The sequence below is a fragment of the Metopolophium dirhodum genome, chromosome 8 (assembly GCF_019925205.1).
Source record: "Metopolophium dirhodum isolate CAU chromosome 8, ASM1992520v1, whole genome shotgun sequence".
NCBI classification, from domain to species: domain Eukaryota; kingdom Metazoa; phylum Arthropoda; class Insecta; order Hemiptera; family Aphididae; genus Metopolophium; species Metopolophium dirhodum.
This window is the reverse complement of record NC_083567.1, coordinates 17,663,478-17,690,636: the sequence shown is the minus strand read 5'-3', so window position 1 is coordinate 17,690,636 and position 27,159 is coordinate 17,663,478. Positions and strand designations below refer to the sequence as shown.

The window sequence follows — 27,159 nt, the reverse complement described above, 5'->3', positions numbered from 1 at the left end:
TTTATAAATATACAAATACGGTAAATTAATACTACATTTTTTCACTATAGTCTTTATAAGCTTTATCAGAACAGAAAGTTAGTTAAACTGTTATCCTATCATAAATTTTTTTTTTTTATTTAAATAGAAAATGTATAATTTCAAATTTGTAGTATGTGTACAATAAGCAAATATGATTTGAAGAATAATTTACACAGTTACATTAGTATGAGGAGGAGGCTGTCCAGTGATAGAACCCTCAAGAAGTGGCATTATAATTTATAGTTATTAATTTGATAAATCCCTGCACTGAGTCTTTTTAACTGATGGTGAGAATTTTCTGGGATGATTTCTCCACTTCAAATGTGTAATAACGTAGAAATAAGCAGTGGCGGTTTTGGGTGATGCAAGTGAGGTCGGGTGGCGGGTACATAAATTATATGCAGCCGCGCTGCTTGACAGTTGGGGGGCTGCACGCTGGTGTCACTGATACACGGCCGTCGCAGTGTCGCACAACTCACGTTTGTTTTAATTTGGTCAAGAAATATTATCTATGTCAGCTGTGAACACGGTCTTAGAAGATCTGTGGATATGATAAAATGATTGCCTTAGCAAAGAACACGATTTAAGATATTATACATATAAATATAATTAAGTATATCTTAATTCGTGGCACAGAACATAGAGTAATACGTAAAAAAACACTAATAATGATATTTGCAAACTTGTGATACCTACCACCTTCGGCAACACTGTAGATTTCCAATCCGACGAGAAAATACTGATAATTGTGACTAAACCAGACTTAACGGACTTAGTCCGTGCTCTAAACGAGGTCTCTGAAAAATCGATTTTAGTGAGACCCCATAAAGGGTCTCAAACGCAATTTGAGTAACATAGGCGAGAACCCAATTAATAAGGTCTCATGGTGTGACTGAGTAACTTAAAAAATAACCCCGTGGCGGTAAACCTGTTAATTGTTTTTTATCTAGATAAATACGAGGTTATCATTTTATTTATTTTGTTGTATCAATGACTGTCTATCAGCCATTTTTCCTTATCTATGCTTCAGTTGACGTGTAGATAGCGGCCGATTACCTTTATTTATTAATTTATTTATTTAGGCTAATTATTGTGAAAGTTTTCAACAGTTTCAAAATAGGTACAATGCGTGAAATATTGTTTTAATTACACATTAACAACCCGACTTTTGCTCATAAAGAGAAAAACCGTTATGTCTAAATAATTATACTAATATCTTATTGTTCAGCCGTTCAAATAAAATCAAACGTAATCGTGAAATGTTATCTTTTTTAATTATTGGTCCGCGCAAATATTTGTTTTTAATATGAGGACAGAATATCTTTCGATCAAAAAATCAGATTAGTAAGCATGAGTACAATTGGTTATGGCCGTTCCAGCGCTCTGGAAACGTATGTACGTGGACAGTGGTACAAAGTATATGTGACGTTGGAAGATGATTTTATATGCATTAGTTTGGATGAAACCTATGAACACTGTACACCTGTTAATGGATCTTTAAATAACAATACCTTGGGTAAAATTCAAATTTTATTTAGTGTTTAGGATTTTTGTTGTGAAAGATGTACTTACCTATTTGTATTACAGATTCTTCGGGAAGTCATATTGATTGTGTCGATGTACCAGACTCTGTAGCTAATCAGAAACGTCTCATTCGTGTAGTAAAGACAGATAGCAATGGCTTGGGAATTTCCATTAAAGGTGGGCGTGAAAATAAAATGCCGATCCTTATATCTAAAATATTTAAAGGAATGGCTGCTGATCAAACTGAGCAGCTTTATGTTGGTGATGCTATCCTATCTGTTAATAAACAAGATTTAAGAGAAGCTACTCATGATGAAGCAGTTAAAGCACTTAAACAAGCTGGAAAAATTGTTGAACTAGAAGGTTAGTTGTGATTTCATGATAGTATACTAATATAATGTTAAATGTATAAATTATATTTTACTAACTAAAATAATTTTTGCAATTTGAGAGTAAGTACTTACTTTTATATGCAAGAAGTATAAACAACAACAAATGACAATTTTTTAACCTGTAATTTTTTTTATTTGAAATATTTAAAATAAAAAATAGGCATAAATCTTAATATTATTTATTTTTATTTTAGTTAAATATTTGCGGGAAGTAACCCCATATTTTAGAAAAGCCACTATCATATCAGAAGTTGGATGGGAATTACAACGCGGATTTTTATCAACAAACTCGCCAATTCATCGCTCTCCACAAAAGCCTGATGCTCGTTATTTACCATTGCAACTTTGTTGTTTAACAAGAAACTATAAGCATCCTGATCCTGGTATTTATTTTAGTATAATTATGTTTATTTGTCAATAAAAAATTATAAATTTTATATACATTTCAGAAAATAAAACTATTGAACTACATTCACCAGATGGTGTACATTTCTGTATATTAAGAACTCAGGAAGCAAGTGAAGCTACTTGTTGGTTTAATACTCTTCATGGTGCTTTAAATGTTTTATCTCTAAAAGCATTGCACGATGCGAACAAAATATTAGCAAACATAATGCCTGTGCTTGGTCAACTTCATCATATTGGATGGTTATTTAGGGTTAATAGAAATGAGGTTAGTTTATTTTATTTTATTATTTTGATGTTGGAATAATTAAGTACTGGTTGTTCTAATTTAAATATTTTTTTTTTATTTTTCATTTAAAAGACAATTTACAATCTGTACAAAAGTATTACAATAAGCAAATATGAAAGTTAGTAATAATCAAAATTACATGATTTGGGGGACGGAGTGGCCGAGTGGACTAAGGCGTCGGTTGCAACACGCACCATCGCCGGTTCAAACCTCGGTCTCGGGCAGCATTTCTCTTTGGGCAGTCACGGTGTCTGGAGAGAGAGGCCGCTATCCCCCCACCCGGGCATGGCAGATACCTACTTACAGAAAAATATCCGTGTGAACAGCCCCACAAAAAATCATTTTCATTTTCATTTAGTGAGATAGATCTCCGAAACTGGAGAGCGGATTTCGTTGTTTGAGTTCTTATTAGATTCACATTGGTTAGGAAAAGTACAGTGAAGATTTTCAGAACTTTATCTTAATTAGTTAATTCACTACAGAACATTAAAAAAAATTAAAACATTTTATTTGGCGTTTTTTCATGTTTTTCAGCTTTACAGCTTTGTAGTGAATTAACTATTGGAGATAAAGTTCTGAAAATCTTCACTGCGCTTCTCCTAGCCAATGTAAATCTAACAAGACCCTAAACAACAAAATCCGTTCGCCAGTTTCGGACATATATCTCGCTAAATGAAAATCTAGCGAAAAATAACTTTTTTAATCTGTAAAAAATCAAATAATTTTTTTAAAAAAATTTTAATTCTACATTTAGTATTTACTTGATAATTCTTTTTTAATGAGTTATCAACCAACTTTCTAGCTATCATAGTTTAGGAGAAAAGTTAAAAAATAGAAATTTTGGGACTGTTCACACCGACGTTTTTTTGGATTCAAATGGTTATACCACTTTGGTGTGATATCAAATCTCTCTCATTAATATTTTATATTAAAGCTAGCTAAATTACCCACCTACTCATCATTACTGAGTTACATTTTTACTTCTTCCTTATTTAAGACAAATTCTTGAAGTTTTCAAAATTCAGACTTCATTTCAATGATTAAAAATCAAGAAAGTAAAAAATCATGTTATTGAATCTTTAATATTTTTAAATATCTATAATAAGAACTTTTGAGGAACCTTGTATTAAATATCCATGCTTTTTGACACAGCAAAAATAGATACTTTTTGATTTTTACTAAATTGAATTATAATGTCATTGAAAAAGTTTACTTATTGTTTTAAAATATTTTTCATATTTATATTATTTTTAAAATAAATCATTTTATCAAATTGTAATTAAACCCACACTCATATAAGTTAATAACCTACCCAACATACTAGAATGTTCTTTTCTGGGGCTCGGATTTCAATGCATTTGTATCTTTTTTCTGGAATGCTTGACATGATGTTTTCCAAGATACAAGTATAATACTATATTATGTTTCAAGTATACACTACCTACTTACAGCAAACTTTATTTTTTCATTTTTCAAAGTTTTTTACGTTTAAAGGCATTTTTAAATGCTTTAAGGTCATTTTGTTAACCTATTTCTAGTAATATTTTGAAAAAATAATATATATTTTATAAATACAAATATTATTTGTACTACAATATTAGATAATCTGGTTTTTAAATAAAACTATTCACAAATTTATTCTAATGTCACACAAGCTTATTAGCCTATGGCTATTTATATAGATAGCCCGATCATATCTATGTTTTTTTATAGTACAGTACCATTGTTTCGGTGGTCACATGACCATGCTGATTGTCAGCTGCATATTGTGGTTCAGTGAGTATTTAGGTCATACATTTGTTTTTTGATATTTTTTAGGGAAATTTAAATCTGGGCTCTATTCATAAATATTATATTAATTAAATATTTTGTTCAATATTTATTAATTTATTATTAAATAATGTTATATTTTTAGAACAGTATGCGTAGCATAAGTTCAGATGAAGAATTTACAGTGAATGACAAATGGCAATCAGTATTTGGAGTAGTCACTAGTAAAGAATTACGATTGTATGAAGTTGCCCCCTGGAGTCCAGATGCTTGGTCTGCTCCACTCTTTGTTTGTTCACTTTTATCTACAAGGCTGATGAATTCATCTCGTAACTCAGAATTAATCACATTTAGTTTAAGATGTGGAACAGAAGAAGGTATCATTACTCATCGGTTTAAAGTAGATACTCAAAGAGATCTTGCCAGTTGGGCAAGAGCTGTAATTCAAGGTTGTCATAATTCTGTTGCTATTAGAAGAGAAGTAAATCGTCGTAAGTACATAATATTCAATATTTTTGTTGGCATGGAAAAAAAATTGATTATTAACTCAGATTGAAATTAAAATGTGTATGTTTATGTTAATATTTATAATTTTAAACATAATATACCTTCTATTTATGTAAGTGTTATTCTAAACAGGTTGTTTATGGCATGGAAAACCAGCACAATTATCAATTCACTATGAGAATGGATTTACACTTATTGAATCAAAAACTGGATCTGTAGGGCGTGAACCAAAGAAATTATGGAGTTATCCTTTTGATAAATTGAAAATGTCTTCTGATGATAATAACAGATTACTATGGCTGGACTTTGGCGATAGCGTGGATATAGTAAGTATTAATCAATGATAAGATACTTTATATAGTTCAAAGGCGAAGGTTTTAGGTTTGATTTTAAAATAAATAATACTAGAACTGTTAACGGACAAAAATAACATAATATGTTAATTAATATTAATAACAGTTAGTTACTTATTACTTATAAGTTAAGACAGTTTATGTCTATGTTAGGTATGAGGTCTATTGTTGATTGGCGTAGCAGTGGCTGGCACCTTTGGCCAAAACTGTTTGGAAGTGCACAACCATCAAACATGTTGATAATAGAAAAAGTTTGTCTTGGTTACACGTTTCTTCAATTTTAAAAATTAAAATCAGTAATTCACTTTGAAATCATTTTTAAAATGTGATAAATGATAATAGTCACTAATTTTGAATGAAATAACATATATTTAAAGTAATCACAAATAGTTCTCAATATAATATCTTACCAATAAATGAAGAATATAGTAATAAAAACAGAATTTTACCGCTATCTGTTTAAATTATAAATTATCATTAAAGTAAAAACAAAAGTTAGATATTATGTATTTAAGTTAATATTTTAGATGATAAAATAAATCTACTGAGTACTAATTATTTATTTATCCTAGTTTATTGTATTATAGTTTTCGAACTAATATTTAATTTATTTATTTTAGGAAATAGACTTGGAGTGCAGTCCAAAACCATTAGTGTTCATTTTACATAACTTCCTATCAGCCAAAATTCATCGGCTTGGTTTGTATGCATAACTGAAACATGCTTTAAATTAAGTCTATCAATTATTTTCATGCTATCTGAATAAAACTAATAATTAGTCCACTGACTATTTAAATTAATATTAATATTTGTTATACTTGCATTTATTGACCCTAAACTTTAAGCTCAATAAAAATTACATATTTATTAATTTTAATGTAGACTAAAAATGTATTATTTAGTTTTGTTGAATTTAATTATTATTGGTAGTGGAATGTTATGTTTATTAAAGTAACATTTTTTATGTATAAGTATTTTTAAATTAATACAATGTAATAAACTTAAATTAATTTCAAAGTAACAGGGTGCTGTGGCACCATAACATGCACACACATTCCTACACTTGAAATATGGTAACTTGTCTGTGATAATTCGTTTTTATTTCGTTAAAAATGTAAATGCTATTGTGTATATGTGTGTATGTTAGTGTGTCTATGTGTCAAATTTGTTTTTATCAAAATTACAGTGTCAATTTTTTTATTTGAGGTTTAAAGAACCACAAATAATTTCTAGTGAATGTTTTTTTTAAATATTATAAAACATTGATAATTATTCTATTTGTATGTACATAATATATAAATTAATTTTATCACTCATAATGACTGGTGTTAAAAAATTGTCTTTTATTGTATCATTATTTTGTTTTACATGTAGTCATTGCACTTATAACTTGTCTACTTTAAATAAGTCAAATTCAACATTTTTTAACTAATTTAATATAACAATCAAGCTTATATTTTTGGCATCCTTATTAATCACAACACGACTAACATATATTATATTATAGGTAATTATTATATAATTTATGGTAGTACAAATTTGTTATACCATATAATGGTAAATAAGTTAGCCGGATTATTTTTTTTTTATTATTCGTTAAGATTAATTTTTTTTATTGTTGCAAAAAATAATTACTTAAGTATTGTTTGTTAATTTTTAATTTAATTACATTTTTTAGATTTTTTAATTATTTGTTTATTTTATATCAACTATAGTTAAATCAATTTTTAACAATTCTAACAAAATATACTCATTTGTTAATTAATGTAGTCAATTGACAAACAGAAGTAAATACAACATTTGGAAGTTGATATTTTTCATTAAAAATAAACTATAACTTTATTTATTTATTTCCTTACATTCTTTATATTCTTTAAAAATGGTGTTTTATAATGTGCTTTATTTATTTGTGATACTACAGTTTTTATACCCTTAAGCTATTGATATAATGTTGGTATAATGTTTTTGAAAATCGTTTATTACAATTACATTGAATATTATGTATGTATGTCAATTTTAATCTTAACTCTAAACAGTTGATTAATTTTTTAAATATCAGTTTATAGTACATGAGTCAAAATTTAATTGATACTGTATGGATACTGAAAAGGAAATTAATTTAAGGTAAAAAAATATTTTGAATTTGGATTATGACTAATTTTATTTTAAAACATATTATTATGTAAGCATAATTGCATTATCGTCTAAATTTAATACAGTACAACCCACACTTTCAGAAATTGTTATACCACCTGTGTCATCAACATATCCTTGTGCAGTATCATCATCGTCCGTCATTTCGGCTTTTGTCTCATGAGATTTTACAGGACTAGGTTCTAGACCTGAAAAATAATTAGAACATAATTAAAATATAAAGACAATACAATGTTGCAAATGGTTTACCATTTTGAACTTGTGTTTCATGACCAGATACATGGTCATTATATCTTTTCAAGCTCACTGTTCCAAATGTGCACCGATTACATGAGTAGTATGAACTGTCCATTTTATCTCGATGATTATTTGTTATATGACTTTTGAGAGCAGTCACTTGGATACACTTGTAATTACAATGGGTACATTTGTACGGCCTTTCATTTGAGTGGCGTAGTTTATGACGTCTAAGTGAGTTATGATCTCCTATACAATATACCAAATAGCAGATTTTTGTTTTCATGATTAGTTAGTTTTATTTATTACCAGTTTTAAAATTACAATCCGGAACATCACAATTAAATGGTTTTTCACCAGTATGCTGCCGCATATGAACTTGCATCATGTATTTAGTTGCTGATCCATGATTGCACACTTGACACACATAAGGCTTTAACTTAAGATGAACATTTTTTGTATGAAGTTTTAAACTTTTTGAATTAGCCAACACCATATTACAAATTACACATGTCTTTTCCATATACCTAAGGAAACATTTTTTAAATCATGTAATCTAAGTACTTGCAAACCAAAATACTATATTATTACCATCTTTCTTTATTTACAGGCTTTGCTTTTGAATGAAATACTCTGTGATTTTGTAGCTTGGTCGAATCCTGAAATTCAGCACCACAGTCTACACAAGACAATGTTTTATTGTGTTTCATTGATACATGATTAACTAAGTTATGATATGTTGTAGTTGTATATTTTTTACAAACCTATTAAAAACAAAATATTAGTTAAAATCAGTGGCGTAACTAGGATTTTAGGGGCCTGTAGCATAAAATTTCATTTTTTTAATAAACAAAAGATAAATTTACACTATTTTATGTTAAAAAACAAACATTTAATTATAATTTAAAATAAATTAATTGGTTCAAAACATGTCAGGGAACACGTTTAAAAAATGTATAACAATAATTAAAAATTAGACAATGAATATGGGGATAAAATGAAATCAAAATGTACCTACAAAAATAAAATATTTGAAATAGACTGCATAGATTTTTTCTTTCATTTTAATTATGCAAATCAATCAATTAATTCATCATACTTTATTTTTGACTAACACATTTTTCTATCGATATTAAAGCTACACCTCGAGTATGTTTCGAAGTTTCAATTTGGAAAACTATTTGGTTGAAATCTTATTAATTTCATTTTTTCATTTTTTTTTGTTCACATACAACAAATTTTTGAAATAAATGTATCATTTGTATATAGATGTCATAATTGACATAATCACAGACTTGACATCTAGGCCTTGGGTACCCATTGCTTGGATGGTTCAAATCTTAAATCATAGCAGGAAGCAATTTGTAAGAGTGGCTAGGGTATCATCCTACGTAATTGACATATCGTCAGGCGTCCCTCAAGGGGGGACCCTAAAACATCTGCTGTTCTCTCTTTTTATAAATTATCTGTCCTAACACTTTAGCAGGGCCAAGTTTCTTCTCTCTGTGGAGAGAAAAGTTCGTAGAGTAGAGTTTGGCCAGGAGAGATTAATCTATTTTCTACATGGGTAGATCTTCTTGAACTTACTAAATCTTGACAAATGTCACTCAATTACCTTCACTAAATCATGTTTGCCCACAAATAGAACTATTCCATCAATGGCTTACCACTTAAACAAGTATCTCAAATTAAAGACCTCGGTATCCTTTATACGTCTTCTCTTTCATTTAATCACCATATTGACTTTACGGTAGCACAACCTCTCAAAGTTTTCGGATTTATTAAACGCAACACTAAACATTTTACATCAGTGAATATATCTTCATTCTCTCTACTTTAGAGTTACTTTAGTGTAAATTCTTGAGTATGGGGCCGTGGTCCGGCACCAATACCTTGTAAAACACTGACAGGTGGCCATTATAAGGCGCTGATGTCGCCCATTAGTTACTTAGTATTTATAATCAATGGTAGTAGGTACTACTAATATATATCAACCAACAATTGGTCATTAGTCCATAATTCCCAAAGTAAAAATCTCCAGTATTTTTCATATGTCAGCAAAAAGAAAAAAAAAATTAAAAAATAGGGATTTTCATAAAAAATCAGTTTTTATAAAAATGATTTTGTTTTTTCAATTCAAAAATGAATTACCATAATCTGTAGATAATATACATTTCCTCAAAATGTTAATGTAACCATTTTCATATATATCAAATAAAATTTTCAAAATATATATAATTTTTGATTTTTTTCAATTATTGTCAATAAACAATTTTCACTAGGTCGAAAAACTTGGAAATTTAATACAAGGTTCCTCATAATTTGTTATAATAAACATTTACAAAAATTGAAGATACATTTGAACAATTTATTTTTAAAAGTGATAGTTCAAATTTGTCAAAATTACCAAAATTATCTTAAATTATATTTACAAATTGGCTATTTTGCTTTTTTCAAAAAAATTTTATTAAAATCAAAAATGTTTAGTATTATTAAAAAAAAAAAAAAATGTTTTTCTACTGTTCTTGTAACACAGGTGTTTATAAATTATTACATTTTTTTTTTTATATTAACTAGAACAAAAGTTATTTCATTTATTAGATGTTTCTGTTACCCCTGTATAATATTATATATATTATTTTTAGCTTTAAACCATTATGATACAAGAAAGCAGTCATTAATCTGACTGGAGTTAATATCCCACAAAACCCCTATTTAAATGTTACAATATTTTTGATATTTCCTGACAAAGGCTTAAATGAAAAAAAAGGTGGATAAGTGGATATCGCTCTGCTGTACAGTAGGTTACAAGTGGGTTACTGAAATGGATGGTGTTAAATTTGAATTCAATGATATAATATCATTGTATAAGAAAACAATTCTGAGCGAAAATGGTCAGTCAGCCTATGATATTACCAAGTATATTTGATGATATTATTGTGAATAAAGTAATTTATATATAACCTATTTATTACGTGGAGCCTTGTTTTAAATTTTCAATCCTTAAAAAAAATGTCCGTAAACCGCTCAAAAAAAGTCAAAATATTTTCAAAATTTTATGGTGTATAGAAAATTCTAATACAAACATTCATTTGTATTACATTTTAAAATCTTAGATTTAAAAAGAAAAATTTTTATGAATTCTCAACTCAAAATAATTTGCTATTTTTCGTGATTTTTCCGTATTTTGTCAAAATTTGAACTTTAAATGCTTATAAATAAAAACTGTGACTAAGGATTTTTAATTTTTTTTATCTGCCTTTGAAAAAATAACCTAGGAGCCTTCTATTAAATTTTCAAGCTTTTTTACTCAACAGATAAAATTTTATTGATATTTGTAGAAAAAAAAACTAAAAAAATTTAAAACTGACAATGGCCGTAAACAGCTCAAAAAGAGTCAAAATATTTTGTAAATTTTATGGTGTATAGAAAATGCTAATATAAACATTCAGTCAAAATTTCATGTCCCTACGGTCATTTGTTTTAGAGTTACACCAAAAACCAAAATCGATTTTCTCGAAAACAGATTTTGCGTAAAAATTTTTGTTTTTCCTTAATTTTTCTATTGTTTTTCTCGTCGCTTGTGAAAACTACTGGGAAATTTTTACTTTTGACCCCCCAAAGTACCAACTAGATTCACTTTCCTATCAGAAAAGTTACTATTGAAGAAAATCCAAGCACTTTTACTGTCCTAAAAGGTGATGACAGACACAAAAATAAAAAATAAAAAAATGAAAAAAACACACATCATTGTAAAATCAATACATTCATCGCTTCGCTCAGAATCTAAAACACACATCATTGTAAAAATCAATACATTCATCGCTTCGCTCAGAATCTAAAAAATTCAATTTCACTTACTAACATGAGATCATTTTTGATGTTTGAATAGATCACTCAGAAATATCCTCTATATTATTGTTATTATCATTAGTTTATTACAGTTCCTAATACAATTTTGGCAAATGTGTTTAACTTTTTTTTGTTATAAATTAATTTTTTATAAACCCAAATCAAGAAAGATAAAAACAAATATAAAATAACATTTTAAAGGTAAACATTGTTCAAAATATTCTTATATGTAAATTAACATACTTGACAGCTAAACATATCAATGTCAATTTTATGAATCTTCCACAAATGAATACGACAAGCATTCCATCTAGGTGTTATAAAATCACAATTTTTTTCACTACATTTATAATCTTTACAATCATTTTGGTGACACAATGAATGAAGTAATTTTGAATTTTCTGAACGAAATTTACGTTTACAATGTACACACCTAAAACAGTTGCTATTTGTATTTTATTCAGATTAACAAAATATTTAAAAAACTTTAACTTACTTTGAAATATACTCTATATCTTCAAATTTTTTTTTACTTAATTGAATACTTTTACAACCGTGTTCTTGTTGTTTATTTTGATTATTTTTATGAGTATTTATCAAATGCTGAAAAAAATTTTAATTTAGATACTCGTATTTTAAATTAGTAAAATTACTTCATTAAATAACTACTCTATGGTATATAGAAAACTTGAAACAAAATTTAAAAATGATTTAAAGAACTGTACAAATTAAACATCCAATATAAAATAAAATAATTTCTAAAAATGAATGTAAGGTCTAAATAAGTATATAATAGAAAATCTAATTTTTGTTTTAATTACCTGTGTCATATGTTCTTTACATTTATCCAGTGTATTAAACGTCATTTTACATAACGTACACGAAAATACTTCAATCGTTCTTGTTGTATTTGATGTACCATTATTAACTTTAGTTTCTAGTTGTTTTCTAGTCTGTAAAAAAATAGTTAATTTAATTAATAAAAAGCATTAACTATAACTTTATTATTTATAAAAGTACTTCGTGTTTTTCTCTAAGATGCACAATTAAATTTTGTTTTCGAAATGTTAAGTATTCACAATGCAAACATTTGAAACGAATTCTTCCTTTTTTTTTTTGATTTTTTTTCAAGAATGGTATATTATTCTTTTCAGGTGCATAGTCAGAGTTTAACTTCACATTGGAACCAATATTCATAGTGTTACTATCATTATTTTGAATTAAATTCTCTGGAACAACTGTGCCTGTTTAAAATACACAAACATTCAAAGCTGGGCAATAACAAGTTAGAAAGTTCAATTTAAGTAGAAAGTTACTCTTTAAGTAACTTTCTAACTTAACTAGTTAGTTTTAATTCATATTAACTTTGTAACTTAACTAATTTAATGTGTTAACTAGTCTAATCTAACTCGTTTGAAAAAAAACTAACTAGTTATTATTATTATTTTTTTTTTCATTCCAAAATTCTAAAAGCTGTTCCTCAATCATGACATTATGGCTATATGCCTAAATAGATAATTGGCGCATATATATTATTAATTATTAGTATTTATAATTATGAACGCGCAGGAACCACGGCTGTAGAATGTTGATATCTACTAGATATAAAAAGTGTCTATACGGGTGGCTAAACCAATTAGTGTGGACACGATGCCAAATTTTCATGGTACTGTTATCGGTGGTTTACGTTTACCCGTTTATCTATAATACTATTTAACTATTAGAGTATTACCTATATTTATTTTAAATAAAATATACTAGAATATAGTCATATAGATTATATTATGTATTATTATTTAATATTAATATTTTAAGTTGTCATACTGTTATATATTTTTTTATTTTGTTTCACCCTTTATGTTCTAATAACTGATATGTGATATGCCAATTAATTTCCAATTAATCTACTAGGTGTTTAATTCAATTTTTCAGTTTTAATCAATAATATAAGTTGGATAACTTATTATTTACATTTCAACAAAAATGTTTTTTAATCTATAAAGTTACTATTTTCACCAAACTAACTTCAAACTTAGTTAGTATTTTTATGAAAGTAATTTATCTTCAAATAGTTTTTAAAAAATGACTAACTTGCCAAGCTTTGCAAACATTAATGCTTAAAAATTAAAAAATAATAACTATGAACGTTCTTTAATTTTTTGATTATATAAATCTTCTTAAAATAAACAGAATAATAATAAAAGTATCATATTATGTAATATTCTGCATAATAAGAAATAAATATAACCCAGTTTTGTATGCAACAAATATTGTATAATAGAATATGCAAAGATTTAGGTACATCAACAATTTATAATTTGCCTATAATGTTTCTTTATAAAAATACCTAGAAAATTATATGATAATGGTAAGATATACTAATTGTAAAGTAGTTTTAATTATTTATGATGATGAATTGTAATGGCAATAAATAATAATAGTAAATTATACATTTAGTATTGTACCTAAATAACTAAATTTATAATTAAATTAAATATTTTAAGTTGTCATTAAATGTATTTGTTGCATGATTTGATTAATGAATCACAGTATAATTATGTATACAAAATTAGTAGGTATAACTTACAATTTGATAATATTTGTTTATTGTTCAAAATAATCAATGGTAATGAATAATTAGACTTATTCATGTTTATAAAATAAAATTACTAAATTTTTAATATCAAGATAAATTAATTATTATTCAATCAACACTAGTAAAATAAAATTAGTATTCACTAAAATGTTTTTTAAAATTAAAATTCAACATTAATCTTTAAACAATTTAAAAATAGATATCAATATGATGATTTATGAGTAACAAGAATTAACACGATATGTCATAATACATAATGGGTACAACTAAGGCTCTAATAAAAGCTTTTGAAGAGCCCTAGTACAACTACCGTAGGATGAGGTGCACAGTCGAAACCAGAAACACTCAAAACAAACTACACAGTTTTAACTGTTTATTGTATTAAGTACATAGTTAATAGTTATTATAAAAAAAGTTTTCATTCTCTGACAGACTTTACACGTCTGGTCCGGACTCCGGACATGATGTACTTTGTAGATAGCACCACAGAATATGAAATATATGAAATTATATATAATCATATATTCTGTGATAATACTCCCAAACGCAGGTGAACGGCCACCTAGATCCCCATCCAAATAGATCCCCGTGATCTAAATGACACAGCGGGATCTAATTGACAGGGGATCTAAATGACCATAGGGAACTAGTTGACACCATCCTAGTTGGGGATCTAAATTACCCATTTAGCGTTTAGATCTCCCTTGGTCTACTAGATACCCCCTCTGTGGCGGTAATTTAAAATAACATTATAAATTATATTAAACTTATTTTATACTAAACGACAAACGTATTGTTTTTTCTTCAACAAATGATTAATTTAATTTCAATATGTATCATAAATCATATTAGGTATTACATTACATTAATATAATACTCATAAGTCATAACTCATGAATAATTCATAAGAAACAAGAGTCATAAGACTAGGTATAGTAATTATGGGCCACGAAATCATGATCAAAAGTTATTTATCTCACAACTGACTCATTAAAATGTTTTAATTAAACTTCCAAATAACAACCGTTATCTCTTATGCACAACTTATCACTAATTTATTTCAATTTATTTAGTTCATACTTTCATAGGCTGTAATGCTGTAGCCGTATAATAAAACAGAACCTAATTATTTTTTTTTTTATTTTAATACAATTTTTAATTGATTGAGGCACAAAAAATGTTCTTTATTTGGGAATGAGGAAGAAGAAACGATTTAAGTAGTTCCTTTTTAACAAAATGAGTGTGAACGTGAACTTATTCCAAGCCTTCAACATACTGGTCTCATCTGTCCATAGGAAATAAAATGGTGACAATGTGACATGTAAGTAGGTAAATAAGCCTATTGTAAATTATAACATAACCTTCTATAACGGAAATTTACTGCTAATTAATACCTATTTTATTGTAATATTGACTTGTAGACTGTAATCGTTTATTTCAGTCATTTCAAAAGTAAGTTTCACATTTTAATTTTAATACCTAATAATTACTATAATTTAACTAAAAACTTCTTATTAACTATTATTATAGGTTGTCTAGTGGACTGTTGTAACTTGTAGGAAGTAGTAACAGTGATACAGTATATAGTAGATATATAGACTGAGTAGTATTTTCTATAAATAAATATGGTAGTTATACTATGGTTATACTTATAGACTTGTAAAGTATTTGTAAATTATATTTAATCACAATTGATAATGAACACATAATTGGTAACAATTTTAATTTCAATGTAGGTACTTGCAGTATACCTATAATATGTTACTTATATGAATATACAGATATATATATTATATACTATTAGTATATATCTGTGTATGAATATGATATATTATCAAGAAAATGTGTTAAACTTACTCAAAACAGTCAAAAAACAGTCAAATCCCAAGTTAAATTGAAATGTGTGTCATACCAAGAAAATTAGTTTAATTTTGTTTAATTTGTTAAAAAATAAAAAATTTAAAGTAGGTTTATGGCTAGTTGATATTTAATTGATAAGATAAATAATTAATTATAATTGTCATGTTAATATATAGTAGATTTCTATTCCAGCTCTACAAAGTGGACAGCGGTAGTATGGCCTGTGCTCATTCGGAGGCATTCTTGAATAGCTATCATGACAAGCTCCACATAGGCCTTGGTGTAAGCATGGATACGCTACTACTATTGGTGGACTGTACAAACATATGTAACATGTTTCCTCTACTATTGGTACAACTTTAAAATAATAAAACATCATTATTTTTAATCAATTACTTTAGCTAGAAACAAATTTCAGACAATTACTACTTACTTGTCAAATCAACACGTTCAATGTAAATAACTGATGGTATCACAGACTGTTCGTTAGACACATCTTCATCTGAATAATCTGCATCAGCATCGAGATTATAAAAAACTAAAGACAAGCGATTTATTTATTAGTATATTTTATTGGAAATCTTTATAAGTAATATTATAATGAAAAATCATACGATCTCGAGGAACGGGCATTGCTGGTCTACGTGGTAAAATCCTTCTCATTATTTCATCTCGAATTAGTTCCTGATGCTGATCAACGTGCAGTGGTAATAAAGCTGGTGCTTCTTGTAGTGGTGCCTGTGGTAAAGCAGTAGCAGGGAGTACAGGAATAGCTGGAAGTTGCAGTTCCCGATGCTGATCAACGGGGAGTGGTAATAAAGCTAGTGGAGCTTGTGGAAAGACAGCAGCAGGAAGTATTACAATAGCTTGGTGTTGAGGCCGTATTACACCAAAATTTGGTGTTGAATGCCTAGCACATATTAAAAATTCTGACATTGAGTAGCGTCCTTCTATAAACAGCCTCAATGATCTATCTAAATTCCTTTGCTGATCTATCCAAACTTGTCGTTGAGGTTCTCTTACTTGTCCTCCATCAGTAGCCTCATTATAATCGTTCAAAACACCATTCGAGTAAGTAATCAGCCCCTCTGTAAATATAAAATACTTATATATTCCTTTTCTAGTGTTAAATAAATAAAAATATAATTACTCAAGAACACCCATGGCTCAGGATTGTGCCGATTTTGCATGTGCATCTGGAGATGTCGGTGACTTACTTCCAACACATTGTTGGTTCGCCAAACCGTGTCACTCACCGACAATATATCTGCATTTATTCCTATTGGCAATGGTGTAGGGTTAGTTATAAATTTGTTTAGTTGTATGAACAAAAAATATTATATTAAAACTATTATTTTGTATTTTACAGACCTGCAAGCCAAGTTGATCTATTATATTCAAATAATAATGTAAAATTATAATCATTATTATTGCTGATCAATGATTGCACATTCTCAATATAGTATGCCCTTACAGTTTCAAAACCTTCAGCTATACAATTTGTCGGCAGCAAAGGCAATGCCATCAACATATGCACAGTGTCATAGGCTCCTCGATGGTTACTACATATATCAATCAATCCTAAATATTAACCAGTGTTATTAATTGACTATATATTTAATTTATTATTAATTACAAATTCCGATTTTAAAGTAATCTTACCTATATTTGCAACTTTTCTCCATACCGCTTGGGAGGAATGAAACCAACAGCCTCTAATAGTGGTATTTGGAAACATTGTTCTTATAGCAGCAATAGCTGCCCTTTCAAAATCAACTATTATGGTTTGAGGTTGCCACTCTGGTACTATGTTTAAAATCTTATTGAAAAGCGCCGTGTATGCCCTTTCCGTTTTCCTCGACATCAATGCAAAACCTATAGGAAATCCCTGAAAAAATATTTTAATAAATAGATTTTTAAAAAAAGTAACTTAAAATAATCTAATTAGTAAAATAGTTATTTTATAATTTACTATTATTTATTTACAAATTACATACAAAACTTACAGTATTAAATGTTATGCCCATTATGATGTATAATTGGTGGCATTCGTTTCCAAAACTTGGTGAACTAGAAAATGTGCCATCCAACAAAAAAGTAGAACCAGTCCTAAGTAAACTAAATTAATTGTATAATATTATTGTAATTATTATTTATTTGAAATAAAGTTTATTATATTTTATAGTTGTATACTTTTTGATTCCAGGCAAAATGAAAAATAAAGTGGTTCCTTCTTCTAAAGTTGCACCAACAATGCCAGAGTATATTGGTTCATTTTGTATCATAGACAAGTGCGCATATTCTCCTGTTAATTGTAAGTGGAATTCAGTCATAGACTGAGGAGTGACTGGATGAATTCGACGTCTATGTCTACGCATTGTTCTATGCAGTGAGACAAATGAACCGACATGAACATTTACAAAATCTGCCATACCGCATGTCTTAAAATGTATTTTCATATTCAAATTTGAAAATTTAATGTACAAATGTATTTACCAAAAAAAAATATATTAGTATTTTGTATATAGAAATGATGTATAACTCTTAATAGGTATGTTTATACATAAAATGAGTCAATAAATTACATTTTACTTTTTGATTTAATATTTAGTAACAATATTATTTATATACTTCATTGTATATGAGAGAAATTTGATCATTCTGTGTTCACTGGTTACAAATATTAATTAATTATAAAGATATTAAATTTACACTAGCTTTCAAATTAAAATAGAAAATTAGTTGTTTTAGCTTCTTGGTTCTATTCAATATTGTTACTAGTTTACCTTTTATTAAGAACCTATATTATAACATGAGCAAATATTTTTATACTTTTTCAAAAAAGTTCCATAATAAGTACTTACTTTATATAAAAAAAACATGACTGTTAGTGTTAAATTAGCAGTTTTATTTGTAGGTAAATATAAGATTCATCTTTTCAAACAAAAACTATTGAAAATGGTTGAATAATAAGTAAATTGAGCAATTTTTAAGGTTTCATTTTTCATTTCATTAGGTAACTCCCCACGCACCCACCTAAGTTTGTATAATATAAGCATGCGAAAAAAAAAAATGTAATTTGTATTAAACATAATATATTAATTATTTTTAATTTAAAATTAAATTAAATTAAATGATGCTAGATAGCTAAAGAAAAATGTAAGTTTTAGTTAGGTAACTCTTTTTAAAAATTTGAGACAAATGGTATAAATTCTTATAAAATGACCAGTGGTAATAAGCTCATAGACCGGCGAGGAAGCCAGAATCAAAAATAACTACTATAAATACTGTTATACAGAAAAAAAATTACATTAAAAATCAGGCCAGTATATTGCATTATAGGGGTGAAAGTACTTATCGCATGAGCTAGGTGGATGTAGTTGATTTCAGATTTTAAAACAATAAATAGGTACCAAATGTATTTTAATTTATAATTGATGAATTAATAAATAATTTCTTTTGATGAAATGATACTGTGCAAAGGGTATAATTTATATACTATATATCGTTAAATAAATCATGAGCATGAAATAAACACAAATTATCAATAGGATGTCAGTTAGCGCAATATATGTTTTCTCTCTCAGACTGACGTGCAAACGTAGATAAAAAGTCACGGAAAACCATTTTTTTATGATTTTTGAATAACCTATTATTACTATAGTATATTTAATATTGTGTGGCAACTGACAAGGGGGGAAAGTGAGCTTTTTGAAAATTACCTTTCCGCACGAGCCACACTAACTATTTTTTGTCAAACCTCTGCGTTAATCGATCAGTGTCTGGTTAGAGAGTTTACCAATTGCGCTTAAAATTACCACGTTTTGAGATTTCCACTTTACTGCCCACTGGACGGAAAAGGTCACTTTCCGCTTCAACCGTCATCGACAACTAAACTTTCGGTGCAGACGTGACAAAAAAAATTATAATGTCGGTTTTATATTTCATTATTATTTTACTGAAAAATATAAAATTTAAATGGTTATATTTATTGAATTGTTTTGATTTTTGAGACAATATATTTAGACAAATCTATGTCATATACTTATTCTCTATAATTTTTGCGATGTGTGATTTTTATCAAGATAACTCAAAATCATAAAAAAAAAATTATTTTACGTGAATGCGTATCTTTTCTATTTTGCATTTTTGCACGTGGGCCAGAGAGAACAGTATACGTTTACATCATCTTTAATGCATAATAAAGATCACGCCATAATATTTACATTTTATACCTACATTTTCAGGACAAAACACTTATGTATGAAAACAATCTAAAAAAGTATCGTATAATAATACTTTCTAATTAACTTCCTTGCTATATAATTGGTGTTTGTAATTATAATAAATATAAAACTTACTTCGTTATAAATGACCCGAAGTGATATTTGTTCAGCCTGTGCCCGTTGATTACAAATATTTTTGAACCTATTTAATGCCAATTGGTTTTCTGGATGAGTTTCATGGCCTGTCAGCAGCAAAACTTTCGAAGTGTCGCTATTAAAAACTTTGCCTTTTGCACGACAACTAAAAAAGAAAATAATATTTAAAATATAAACATATATAGGTTCCTCTACTAATAATTACTAAATAACATAATACACTATTACTTAATAACACAACCATTTAGAATAAAATCTACTAGTACAGCAAGATCCCTGCAGTACTAACCATGGTCAGCAAAATTTCATTATTTTAAATCTATACCTACCAGTAGCCTGGATGACAATGAAGTGAAAAGAAAAAAATTCTTAAATCGAATTTATGACTTCTAAATCTTTAAATATTTTAATGTAAAGAAAAGGAAGGTAGGTAATTTTTTATATTTAATGTATATAGGTGATTGTTTAAAATTATTAAATTTACCCAGCTCTCCAGGATGCACAACAAATAGTTAAGTGCATTCGACATTGTCGATTTTTCCAGTAAGTATATCCATCGTCGTCTTTGTATTTAAGTCCTGTGCCTCTGGAACCACCAATCTCACGAATAACTTTCTCCATTATTTAATTAAATTATCGTTTTTTATAATTTATTTTGAAAATATTATAAACACTAATAACGCATACTATACGGCATCAATCACTCGTAACATACATAACTGTAATGATTGACGAACGATGGAATAGTGAGGGTTATAATAATCTAACAACATTTTAATAATATTATTAATCTAGAAAAATGTGTACCTATCTTGAATACTGACTACTACAAATTTAACTACTAAGACATTCAGTCATTTAGTATTTAACGAATTAAGATACCTATTACAACTTTATAAGTATTTTAAAGCTTCAGATTTACTGATTACCGGGAAACTAGAATGTTCATTTCTCCGTTATTATTTTAGATTCTGAGTATTTTTAGTTTTTTTTTATGTCTGTGTAAGTAATAAGTAGGGATCGGATTTTATAGCAGGATTAATAATAAAAAAAGGTGGGTAAGTGGATGTCGCTCTGCTGTACAGTAGGTTACAAGTAGGTCACTGTAATGGATGGTGTTAAATTTGAATTCAATGATATAATATCATTGTATAAGAAAAACGATTCTGAGCGACAACGGTCAGTCAGCCTATGACTAGGAGCCTATGAAATAAGTATATTTGATGATATTATTGTGAATAAAGTAATTTATATATAACCTATTTACGTGGAGCATTGTTTTAAATTTTCAATCCTTAGCCATAAAAGTTAAACATTTTATGATATTACCAAGTATATTTGATGATATTATTGTGAATAAAGTAATTTATAAATAACCTATTTACGTGGAGCCTTGTTTTAAATTTTCACGCTTTTTTACCCAACAAATAAAATTTTATTGATATTTATAGAAAAAAAACTAAAAAAATTGAAAACTGACAATGTCCGTTAACAGCTCAAAAAAAGTCAAAATATTTTCAAAATTGTATGGTGTATAAAAAATGGAATTATAAACATTCAGTCAAAATGTCATGTCCCTACGGTCATTTGTTTTAGAGTTACACCAAAAACCAAAATTGATTTTCTCGAAAACAGATTTTGCGTAAAAATTCCCCTTTTTCCTTAATTTTTCTTTTGTTTTTCACGCCGCTTTTGAAAACCACTGGGAACTTTTGACCCCCCAAAGTACCAACTAGATTCTCTTTCCTATCAGAAAAGTTATTGTTGAAGAAAATCCAAGCACTTTTACTGTCCTAAAAGGTGATGACAGACACAAAAATCAAAAAAATAAAAAAAAAACCCACATCATTGTAAGATCAATACATTCATCGCTTCGCTCAGTATCTAAAAATGTATCCGATTTTGAATTAAAACAAAAGATCAAAATTGTTATTTTACGCTTGACTAATCCTCATTCGTCAAACTTCAGAGACTCGTAAAAAATATTTCTGGAATTACGCTCAACTTTCAATTTTAATTCCAGTAGGTATTAAAAACTCATGAGGAACCTTGTATTAGGTTTTTAAGTTTTTTGACGTAACATGCAATTTTTTTCGACAATAATTTTTTAAAAAATTAATAAAAATCGAAATTTTCTTATGCCTATAAATAGCTAAAAAAACTATCAAAATATTTTAAAATGTACCTACCTGGCTACCTATGTACCTATACCTAATGATTATAACATTTTTATTTTTTTTCATAATATTTACATTAATACATGGCCTGAAATTATTTTTAGATTCTGAACGAAGCGATGAATGTATTGATTTTACAATGATGTGTGTTTTTTTTTTATTTTTTTTTTTTTTTTTTGTGTCTGTCATCACCTTTTAGGACAGTAAAAGTGCTTGGATTTTCTTCAACAATAACTTTTCTGATAGGAAAGAGAATCTAGTTGGTACTTTAGGGGGTCAAAAGTTCCCAGTAGTTTTCAAAAGCGACGTGAAAAACAAAAGAAAAATTAAGGAAAAATGGGAATTTTTACGCAAAATCTGTTTTCGAGAAAATCGATTTTGGTTTTTGGTGTAACTCTAAAACTAATGACCGTAGGGACATGCAATTTTGACTGAATGTTTATAATTGCATTTTTTATACACCATACAATTTTGAAAATATTTTGACACTTTTTGAGCTGTTTACGGACATTGTCAGTTTTCAATTTTCTTAGTTTTTTTTCTATAAATATCAACAAAATTTTCTCTGTTGAGTAAAAAAGCTTGAAAATTTAATAGAAGGCTCCTAGGTTATTGTTTCAAAGGCAGATGAAAAAAATTAAAAATCCTTAGTTACAGTTTTTATTTATAAGCATTTAAAGTTCAAATTTTGACAAAATACGTAAAAATCACGAAAACTAGCAAATGATGTTGAGTTGAGAATTCATAAAAATTTTTCTTTTTAAATCTAAGATTTGAAAATGTAATATAAGATTACTCATAAGTTTGTCTACCTTTATCAAAAACAAAATGTCTACAAGAAACTTAAATTAAATTTTTATGAGTGTCTGAAATTTATATTTTTACAACATTTGATATTCACTCGATTTCTCATGTAACAATTTTCTTATTTTATTGTAATTAAAAAACGAATGACTTTAGATACTTGAAAATTTCACTGAATGTTTATATTAGCAATTTCTATACACGATAAAATTTTGAAAATATTTTGACTCTTTTTGAGCTGTTTACGGACATTGTCAGTTTTCAATTTTTATAGTTTTTTTTTCTATAAATATCAATAAAATTTTATTTGTTGGGTAAAATAGCGTGAACATTTAATGCAAGGCTCCTGATATATTTTTACAATATTAGTTAAAAAATCTTAAAAATATATAGGCACAATTATTTTTTATTAGCACTTTAAGTTAAAATTTTGACAAAATTTATCAAATTTAAAATGTAATAATTATTTTGTAGTTAAAAATTTATAAATGTTCAACTTTTGTAGCTAAGGATTAAAAATTTAAAACAAGGTTCCACGTAAATAGGTTATATATAAATTACTTTATTCACAATAATATCATCAAATATACTTGGTAATATCATAGGCTGACGGACCGTTTTCGCTCAGAATCGTTTTTCTTATACAATGATATTATATCATTGAATTCAAATTTAACACCATCCATTACAGTGACCCACTTGTAACCTACTGTACAGCAGAGCGACATCCACTTATCCACCTTTTTGCCTATAATATTAATACCTATCTGTATTATATAGATTAAATTAGGGAATACATTAAAATAATACAAACAAAATATTCTGTACCGTCACAATTTTTATTTTTTTTAATTACACAGTTATCAATTTAGTTTATCGAATATAACCATATAGATATATATTATAATTTATAATATGCTTATAACAATTAACAGATATAATAATAAAATAAATTATTCTGTGCTACAGATATCATATTTTGATACAATAAAAGTTATCATGAAAAATCTCAAAATCGGGACCAAACTCAAGTTTTTATGTTATTAAGTGAATATTAATAAATAATAATTAATATTTAATACGTAGCTAATAATAGTTGTAACTAATAAGTAATAAGTAATACCTGATAACTGATAAGTGAGTAACTGTTAAATAATAAAGTTTATAAATGCCCGTATGCATAGTAATTTACCAAAATCCAATAAGTGATTGCAACTTTTCTGAAAATGGATTGTACTTAAAATAATATTTTAATATATAACACCAGATCGCCAGAATAATGTGAAAGAAATTAATTGTTCTTATAAGTTGTTATTTTATATTAGTAAATTCCGACCTACCATAAAAGTGTAGAGCGGAGATAATAGGTTAGCGCAGCAGTACTCAAGCGTTCAAATGATATATTTCCAGTGATTTCATTCAATTTTTAGTAACTTAACAGGAACGTAGGTAGTTACTTTTTCGTGTGAAGGCACATATTGGACTTTCGCTCATTTTTTAGTGAAACATGAACGATTATATTTATTTTTTTTCGTTACTTTATTCTTAAGTATAGGGAATTTTAATAATTTTTACATACTTGTTAAATATAACAGTATTATGCATTAAAAATAAACATCATAAATTACCTATACAATATAAAAAACAATAAATCTTTCTGGATAATAGTCGTAGGTAAGTTGTTAGATACCTATTATAAAATGTCTATAATTAAATTAAATGGATGCTCGTCAAATCGTACCAACATGTGACTGGGATCTTGAAAACAAAGAAAAAAAAGCAATTATATAATAATATTGTTTTACACTTTTTTACATAAAAATATACTATTTAATACATATTAAACCTTGTTTATTTTATTATTAGTCAACTTATATCGTACAATTACCTTTTAATAAAACATTCAATAACTGTAAAATTAATAGAAACACAATTAATTTATTATGGTACAAAATATCTATACACTTGTTGTAACTACAAAAAAAAGAACCATGTAGGCTAACACATTTTAAATATTAGGTAGCCTATTAATGGCTGCTACTAGTACTCCCGCAAAATCCCGTGGTGCATTCATATTGATGCTCCTAGAATGGCCCGGGTATTGATGATGGGACTGTCACTTCTACAGAATCCAAATAATCACCTTCATATCTTTTACTGACAACATACAACAAATCCTCTAATGCAACTACTCCTATATTAAAATTTCAATTTTACTTCAGTGCATTTAAAAATATCAATAAAATAATTTTTAACTATTCTTCAAGTAATTTACCTTACCTTTCTCGAGGTGAATGCATGTCTGCAATACTAGTCGGTAGTCCTATTTCCTGTACTTGGTCTGTATGCTACAACCTTCAACGATTTTTAGAATACCTTTAGTATTATTATATTTTCAACACACAATGACATTTATTAAATGTATTATTTTTGCCAAAAATGAATTTAACCAACTGTTGTAGCCTGTAAGTACTTACTAATCCCTAATGGACAATGGAAAAATAAATTAAGTACTTTAACCACAATAAAATCACAAATACACCTACCTACTTAATAATATCAACCTACTTCATTGAATTGAATTGAATTGAATAATAAAATACTGTCAAATATAAATTCAAACTTCCTATATTTGTAATATAATATGTAAACCGTCGTAATTTAAGATTTTTCAAGTGTATGAGCGCCCAGCTCTCCACGGCCTTTATCCTTCTATCTGTTATGTAAATCGTATGAATAGATATTATTATAATGGTATTTGATTAAAGAATATTTTTGATTTTATCAACAAAAAAATGCTATTTTACATAATTGTATATAAATTATTATTATTAATTTTAGTTTAAAGTATAATTAATGGATATTGGATAATAAATAAATAAATTATAATACCTATATAATGTAATTAATTTTAATTATGCTATTTATATCATTAACTGTTCCTATGTTGGTCAATTAGATCACTAATTTTGAGATCATATAGATCTTTAGGGGAAAATATAAATTTGGTGATCTTAAAGGTTACACCTCGAAAAGCCACCCGACAAATAACCACCCGACATAAAACCACATGATAACGACAAAAAACCATTCGACAAAACACCATCACCAAAATCCGACAAAATGCCACCCGACAAAAAACCACCGTATCACACTACCAACCGTAAATTTGAGAATGAAAATCGTACACTAATGAATCGTCAAAAAGCCACCCGACAAATAACCACCCGACATAAAACCACATGATAACGACAAAAAACCATTCGACAAAACACCATCACCAAAATCCGACAAAATACCACCCGACAAAAAAACATCGTACCACACTACCAACCGTATATTTGTGTACAATAATGTTAGATAACCGACAAATTTATATCGACAAAAAGCCACCTAAATGAATTATCTATTATCAAAATGAATTAAGTGTCTGGCGCAAAATTTGAAATAATTATGAAAAAAGGTAGGCAAGTAGGTACTTACAAGACTTGAAGTCTTGACTTCCTACCATGCCGCCATTCCTTAAACTTAGTTTGTCTTTTCCTCCTACAACTATTGCTATTTGTACACACTACTATTTATAATCAATGATAATATACATATAATATTCTAATAAAGCCATAATATTATTTTTAAAAAAAAAAAGTTAATAAAAGCTTAAAGTTTTTTACAAATTTTTGGGTAACGTTTTGAACTGTTGACCTACACCTAATTGTTAGAATAAAATTGATTAAGAGTATTGTTTATTAAGTGTTATTTTTAATTTGAGACATAGGACGGGGATTTGGTTAATGCATGGAGACATTTGCATTTGTACATTTGGATTTTACTAGTGA

At 27.5% G+C, this 27,159-nt stretch overlaps 4 protein-coding genes across 6 annotated transcripts; 1 reads left to right on the top strand and 3 right to left on the bottom strand.

Annotated features, from left to right (window-relative positions):
* Window positions 1–1,038: 1,038 nt before the first annotated feature.
* On the top strand, window positions 1,039–7,058 carry LOC132951449 (beta-1-syntrophin). The gene is made up of 7 exons (XM_061023268.1): window positions 1,039–1,537; window positions 1,609–1,908; window positions 2,132–2,320; window positions 2,387–2,610; window positions 4,547–4,892; window positions 5,041–5,234; window positions 5,882–7,058. Exons 1-7 carry the CDS (start codon window positions 1,372–1,374, stop codon window positions 5,972–5,974), a joined length of 1,512 nt encoding a protein of 503 aa, XP_060879251.1. The 5' UTR covers window positions 1,039–1,371; the 3' UTR covers window positions 5,975–7,058.
* A 325-nt stretch (window positions 7,059–7,383) lies between these two features.
* LOC132951450 (zinc finger protein 347-like) lies at window positions 7,384–14,592 on the bottom strand. Of its 3 annotated transcripts, none has more exons than XM_061023269.1 (9): window positions 14,092–14,592; window positions 12,525–12,748; window positions 12,326–12,457; window positions 12,001–12,107; window positions 11,748–11,937; window positions 8,244–8,416; window positions 7,962–8,179; window positions 7,665–7,901; window positions 7,384–7,603 (listed from the first exon to the last, which is right to left on the bottom strand). In XM_061023269.1, the coding sequence occupies exons 1-9, from the start codon at window positions 14,153–14,155 to the stop codon at window positions 7,440–7,442; spliced, it is 1,509 nt and encodes a 502-aa protein (XP_060879252.1). In that variant the 5' UTR covers window positions 14,156–14,592; the 3' UTR covers window positions 7,384–7,439. The 3 variants fall into 3 exon arrangements, with proteins under 3 accessions (XP_060879252.1, XP_060879255.1, XP_060879253.1); XM_061023272.1 differs by having other exon boundaries at window positions 7,385–7,603; window positions 14,411–14,591; XM_061023270.1 differs by lacking the exon at window positions 14,092–14,592 and adding an exon at window positions 13,165–13,775 and having other exon boundaries at window positions 7,385–7,603; window positions 12,525–12,770.
* A 1,528-nt stretch (window positions 14,593–16,120) lies between these two features.
* On the bottom strand, window positions 16,121–17,661 carry LOC132951335 (uncharacterized). Its single transcript, XM_061023156.1, has 5 exons — window positions 17,332–17,661; window positions 17,111–17,239; window positions 16,575–17,048; window positions 16,394–16,498; window positions 16,121–16,317 (listed from the first exon to the last, which is right to left on the bottom strand). Exons 1-5 carry the CDS (start codon window positions 17,489–17,491, stop codon window positions 16,121–16,123), a joined length of 1,065 nt encoding a protein of 354 aa, XP_060879139.1. The 5' UTR covers window positions 17,492–17,661.
* Window positions 17,662–17,942: 281 nt separating this feature from the next.
* On the bottom strand, window positions 17,943–18,571 carry LOC132950439 (uncharacterized). Its single transcript, XM_061021902.1, has 2 exons — window positions 18,154–18,571; window positions 17,943–18,078 (listed from the first exon to the last, which is right to left on the bottom strand). Exons 1-2 carry the CDS (start codon window positions 18,417–18,419, stop codon window positions 17,943–17,945), a joined length of 402 nt encoding a protein of 133 aa, XP_060877885.1. The 5' UTR covers window positions 18,420–18,571.
* Between the last annotated feature and the right edge of the window lie 8,588 nt (window positions 18,572–27,159).